The sequence below is a fragment of the Egretta garzetta genome, unplaced genomic scaffold, assembly GCF_000687185.1.
Source record: "Egretta garzetta isolate BGI_Z169 unplaced genomic scaffold, ASM68718v1 scaffold94, whole genome shotgun sequence".
Lineage (NCBI taxonomy): Eukaryota > Metazoa > Chordata > Aves > Pelecaniformes > Ardeidae > Egretta > Egretta garzetta.
In genome coordinates this window covers 4,654,628-4,661,385 of record NW_009259683.1, presented here as the reverse complement: position 1 = coordinate 4,661,385, position 6,758 = coordinate 4,654,628, and the positions used below count along the sequence as shown (strand labels likewise).

Genomic DNA, 6,758 nt, shown 5'->3' with positions numbered 1-6,758 from the left:
TGAGTTAATTGGGTAAGTCATTTGCAGTAATGTCATCAACAATGAAACAGTTGGTGTTTGGTTTGGCATTCTTTAGGTTTCGGAGTGAATGACTTACTACAATGACCATGAAAGATTCCCCCTCTTTGGCAACTGTCAGCTGAGAAAGACATTTCCATGCCATTAACACTCAGGTTCATCTTTCCAAGCTGATCAGATCTGAGAACTAAATATTTTTTTTTCTTTAACATGAATCTTAGGATCTTGGAGCACAGCTCCGCAATACAGTTAATTCCATTCCCACAGACCTATTATTGATGGGAACCTACCGTAAGAGTCTTGAAATCTTCTCACTCTCATGGATTGAAAACGGAAGGAGGATCAAGCTGCAAAAAAAAAAGGCATGCTAAAACATCTGATATATGTGTACTCAGCAACACTCCAAATCATCTCACAAGTCTAACATGAGCCTTGGCTAGCAGTATATTCGTTCAAGATTTAGATCATGACAGAGTAATGGCAAATAAACCATGTTAACCTTCAGTTATAAACAAAACAATTTTTTTTCTGAAAGCCTGCTTTCCCTGAGTGTGTTCTTCTAGAGTAAAACTACTTCTGACCTTTCATCTGACAGGTATTACCACTGAGTATTCTCCCTCATTTAAAATTGTTCTATAATAGTCAGATAGGGCTGCTACCATGCTAAGTAACTTCAGTGTTTAAACTAAATTTTAACTTTAATATTTAAACATTAAGCAAGTTAGAAAGAGAATAAATGTCCATGGTACAATGAGAGATGAAGTTAACCAATGAACTAAGACATAGGTTTGGACATATCAGAAGAGGTCTTTCTCAATGTCAGGGTGAACTACAGCAGTGTAACAATGTATATCTTAGTTTAAAAGTGATAGCACTGACACCATTTTACTGAACTTTTCCGGATCCAGACAGGCTACAGGCATTTCCCCGTGTAATATAATTTGCTAACATAATGCCAGTCTTTCCTCTTATTGGCAAGGAAATAAATAAGAGAGTTGTGTAATTATTTACGACCTTCCTACCTTCTTCATGTTCCAATGAAAGAGATTTCCTTTCCTGAGTTAAAACTGGCATTCAGGTGTATTTTAACAACAACTCCCTGAAATATTTGTCCCTTATGAGATAAATCAGTCTCTCAATGAGAAAATTTATCTCATTATCTTTCTGTGTATGATTTTTACTATATGTATCCAGGCCTTCAAATGACTCCTAAACCTTTTCTACAACTAAGCAATCATATATGAAACTAATGACAATGAAGCAAACTGCACATATGAGAAGTTAATTAAACGAACTAGGCAAAAGTCTGGCTAACGGGATTTTTGCCAAGAACTTCACAAAAAGCTTACCCAGTCTATTTCCTTGAAACTCAGGTCTCATAATCAGGTCTTTTTTTCTAGTCCCACATGACAAAATAAAATGAACTAGACTAGAGCAGACTGATGCATAAGGTGCTACATTACAGCAGTCCATTTGCCATAGCTAGAGGGCACAGCTATGGCCCTACGTGAACGTTCTGTTGGTCGTTCATTCTCACGAGATTATAAAAAATAAAACCCTCACTTCACAACCTCTGAACACGTGCTACATCAGAAAGTAGTATGCATGTGTTTCCTGACACATTGCTCTAATATTTGTCCAGGTTCTCTCTTGGTACGGGTTCCACGTGGCTGGACCTCCAAAGAGCAGTAAAGTATTTTGAAATACTGAATATACAAAAAATGGAAGTATTTTGGAAAAAATATTAACATGATTTGAGAATATGCCTGTCTGAACATTTAAAAAACTTTGGTAAAGTAAGGAATATCTATCTGAAGTCAAGATGCCATTTAATGTATTAGCTGAGGACTGCTCTGCCTGGCAGCAACTTCAATGAGCTTTGCAATGAAAAAGCAGGTAATACTTTAGTAAGAATTAATACTTTTAACAGTACCCTGATTTTCTTTGTAGCACTCAATAGCTTTTAAGATTTATGTATGTGGGGACTTCCCCATCCCTGGACTAATAGCTTATTTTTATGACATAAAATTATTACGCATAGATTATCAAATTCAAGATAAATGTACCTTTAAAAATCCAACAACAAATGAGTCGTGTCACACTATAAATACTCATAAGTTCTCTTTAAAGTGTCAGATTCTTCTTGGTTAGTAAATATCCCTGTTATGTTTTTAGCCAGTTTTCTTCCAGCTATTTATTCACACCGTGTTATCCATTTTAATTCTTACAGCCTGGTTTGTAAAAACAAATGAGATTTAGATTTATTTTTTAAAACATATCAAGGAGCATCTATACAAATAAGTTCATGTACAATGATATTAAGATAAATATTTGTGTTCAAAGACAATTGACTCTTTTTCTATGGGAATTTAATTTCTAAGGGAATTAAAGTATGCTCTTGAGCAAACTTAACTTTCTACAGAGAAAAACACAACAGCAGTATTTGAACAGGCTGCCAAAACTATGCTATATTTAGCATAGAGCGAAAAGAACAAATCCAGCGTCCAGTACCCACGTGGTTTCCTTACATTTATTCCCTGTTTCACACTTAACAAATATCAGATTATCGATCAACATTGATAGAGCCACCCCTCTCTCAAAAGAGATGCCCAGATGAAAAATCAAGTACATCACCGTGTACACACAATTTGGCTGATATGATTTAAAAAAAAATTTTTTACACACATGTTTTTCACACAACATATGCACACCCTTGGTGGCCAGAGAAACGTGAATTAGTGTGATCAGCCAGGTTTTTGGAAGTCAAGTAGTATTTCTCCTGCTCACTGAAGGAGCTTTCTGCAAATACATATGCTGTCATGAAAACAAATGATTTTCTGTGGACTCATACACTACAGTCTAAATGTAGGCTTACTAGTTAAATAAATATCCTGATGGAACTGGAGTAGACTCTTTTTTTTTTTTCCCTCCCAATTCCTCATTTTCCAAATCTCTCCCAGGAAAGAGCAGAAAGGAAAAGGTACAAGAGACGTATATCAAATTTACTAGGTCCCTTCTTGTAAGGGTAATAACATGGTTTAAATGATGATGGTGTTTTAAAATGCAGCATTCACGGTGTGTTGTGAAAACTAAAGGTCGCACTGCATAAAGAAATCTGTATTTTTATAAATCCAACTGTGTTAACACATGCCCTGATAGTCAAGCAGAGCGCTTTTCAACAAGGGTTTTTCACGCACATGTAAACCTTTGCTGTCACCATTATAGCCCTGTCCTCTTCAAATTATTTCTTTCTAGCCCTGTGCTAAAACTTCAGTGTTTCTAGGACCTCAATAAAGAATTTTTAAGCATTTTCAGTTTTGCAAATCATTAACAATTTTCCAGAAGAGGTATGTGCTCTACATAGGATTTTCATCTAATGTGAATAGTCTAGATTTTCTTAGACTGTGGACACATTGGGTGTCAAGACTACCTGAGATTGCTTAAGCAGCTTCCCATCTTTGACTGCTTTTCCCTGCCTCTGCGTTACACTCCCACATTTTGCCGCTTCCAATACTTGTACAAGTTGAACAGAATCAAAGAAATTGAGCTGGCTGGAGAATAGGGGAGAGGGGATGTACTAGGAAGTGTTATTTTCCAGGAGGATCAATTTCGCAGTTCACCTTCCAGCTGCACAAACAAACAACTGTGCCAGCTGGCTGCAGCCAAGGGTCAGGGGTCTGGGGGGGGAGCAGGAGGTGGCACAGGCTGCCAAACCAGGCAGTGCTGCCACCAGGGTAGCCCCGGTACCTTTTGCAGACCCCCCCAGCAGTAGGACACTTAATCTGATGGGATGATATTTGGGTGATTTTCAATCTTTGATAGATAACATGCCTGGTAATTGCTTAGCAGGAGAACAGCACTTCAGTTCACTCCGAGTTGCATGGATTCCGGGAGGGGACAGGGCAGTGAAGCTCTACTTCTGCTAGAAGGACAAACCTTTTCAGCACAGATTGATGGCAGATTCATCCATTTAAAACAGGCTGGTTTTACAGTCATTCTTTAGAAAGGACCTTACTTTAAAAAGGGCACAAACACAAATACTTTGCTACTGGTAAAAATAGAGCCATGGAATATTTAGATCATTCAGCCGTTGAATGTCACTGACATTTCTTTCCTCAACCACCTGCTGGTCCAGCTCGCCCCTGCAAAAAAGCTGTAAGTAACATCTGTACACAAAGCCTAAGTAATCCTAGAGTTGCAGGACGTGTGACTTTTAACAAGTCACCAATTTCATTCTCTTAACCATCTTTTTTTTTGCTGTTGTGTTGATCTATGTATTTACCTCTCCCAGGCTGGAGCAAAGAACCATTTAATTCTAGCAGTTCTCCAGACATTTGCATATATTCAAAAAGTAGTAGTGAACTATTAATTAGAACAACATATAGATGCTCAAGATATATCATTAGCCTGACAATGCTGAAAACCCCTCAGAACTGTAACTTCCAATGAATTTAAAAAGAATTGTATTATCGCAAATAATCATCATTTCTTATTTAGTTTAGAAACGATCATTAGTTCACTGGTGTAACAGGACCTTATCGGTCTATCTTGGGACAGTGGTCGGTTTCAGAACTGACCATTTTAATTATCTTAGTGTTTGTGCTACGCAAACATATTGGAGCCAAAAGAGAGAACATAATGTGTGGTGAAACACGTGGGAGAAGGACCGATGAGGCACTCCCTGCAGTCCTAAGATACAGCGGTGCTAGCAATACGAAGAAGGTACGGCCAGTCTATGATTGAAGAATGATGCGTTATGAGACACAAACTGAGACACCGGTTTTCTTTCAGCAAATGGATTTATTGACATAATTGATTATAACCATGTACAGCATCTATGCATCTCCCATTGGAAGAATATCCAGTGATAGAGCTAACGTTAGTGTGATACACAGCTTTACTCAATCATCGCCACTGCATTTCTAACAACAAACAGTGGCGTATTCCACAGTTGGTCATAAATGGCCAAAAGCACCCAGCGGTCCAAAAGAACAGAAATATAAGATTCTTAACAAAAAAAAGATAAAACCTGATCCTGGAATCCTTCAGTTTTAGTTCAATTAAACATTGTATCTCTAAGAGTTATGAATTTTAATATCTAGACTGACAGTGGAGTTTGGCCCCTGATACTCATGAAAAATGCTGCCTGTCAAAATGAAATCCCAAAGGACTTTTTGCTCCTGACTCAAGAATCAAGGCTTAACTCTGATTTTTTTTTTCCTCCGCTTAAAAGGCAAAGATTAAGGCGAGGGATCCCTACACTCTCTCCTTTCCTCCCATTTGAATTCAAAGATTGAGCAAAAATCCCTCAGAACATAAAGTCTTGTTCTCTCCATTCAGTCACTGAACTCCAACTGAAGGTATTAGCCACTATGGTGTCTTCTGTAAACACTTGTTCGTCTGAAAAAAGAAAAAAAAGAAAAAAGAAAAACCAAGAGAAAACCCCAACCAAATCGCATACTTGCGGTTATGGTAATAAACAACTTGCAGTCACGAGCACCTCAGGTCAGCAATGAATGCATGATATCGAGATGACTGTCTCCATCGTCCCCTAACGCTTCCTTCAAACCATTCAGTTCCACAAGAGTTCATCTGAGGTTGCCCAGTAAATTCCAAGGAGCACAAGTAGCATCAACGATCTCGACAATTTACCAAACTCCATCCAAAACACTTGCATTTAAAAAGTGTAACCACAGTTTGGACCTTTTTAATTAGCTCATTTCTAGACCACACAGAGAGAATTATTAATGTAAACTAAACCACCGTATTTCATAGTAACAGAACCGCATTCTGTAAATATTTAGGAAAGTAGAAGCCCGAGAAAGTAGAGAGCAACTGATCATAAGATGATTAGCATTGCTCTAAAAACAAAAGCAAAATTCTAATGAAAACAAAACAAACTCAAACGTCATATACTACTGCTTAAGGGTTTAACTTCAGCATTACTCACTCAGCTACACAAAACACGGAATCTAGATTAATATACAAATATGTTTTATTTCACAGTGAGGTACATAAAGCTTCTAACTTTAGTAGGCTAAGGCTAAGAGAGAACTGCCTGTTAGGATAAAGGCTGTTTCACATTCCTGAAATATTCTCACCTATTATTGTTTCTGAAGAAAGGCACCAATATTATTTACCCATCAGCGGTTCACCTCTGCATCCACCCGTTCAGAAATGAAGATGGATGATCTACCGACCATCGCGCACCCAGACGACTACGGCACACATTAACGTGTCCAAGTACCAAGCCGTATTCATTCAAAAACAGTTTAAAAAGAGCTCATTTGTAAACACATTACAGAACGCTGTTAGTTTTTCCTAGTGGTGTCAGCAATATGTTCCTGCAAAACTAACCAGCTGCATGGTTGTTTCCCATTTACAAAAAAAAAAAAAAGAAGTAGGAAAACACACTCGCGCACATTCGATCGCCTCGCATCCGGTCTGAGCTAAAATGGCACGGCCTTCCAACCGCCCAGCGCCCGGCGCGCGTTGCCAGCCCTCCGGACGACTCGCTGGTTGCACGCGGTCCAACAGCAACACTACAAGACGACCCCCCCGGTCCCAGTTTGTGATGAGGAAGGGCCGGTGGTGCCTCGGGAAGGTCTGCTCAAAGCGGCCTCGCGCAGGGCCAGGCCGCTCGCTGCCAACTGTTGCGCCCAACCGCAGTCGGAGCCAACCACCTGCAGCGCGGCTCGCTTCGGCTGGCGGCTCTCGCCTCGCCCAGCTAGGCGGTAGCT

General features: G+C 39.3%; 1 protein-coding gene across 1 annotated transcript in view; it reads right to left on the bottom strand.

The window, feature by feature from the left end:
• Nucleotides 1-6,560: 6,560 nt before the first annotated feature.
• TRIL (TLR4 interactor with leucine rich repeats) overlaps nucleotides 6,561-6,758 on the bottom strand; it is a gene marked incomplete at its 5' end in the record, with an annotated part of 2,684 nt that continues 2,486 nt past the window's right edge. The window contains one exon of the mRNA XM_009638594.1: nucleotides 6,561-6,745. Within this exon, the coding sequence (XP_009636889.1) occupies nucleotides 6,561-6,745 (185 nt within the window). The remainder of the gene's footprint in view (nucleotides 6,746-6,758) is intronic.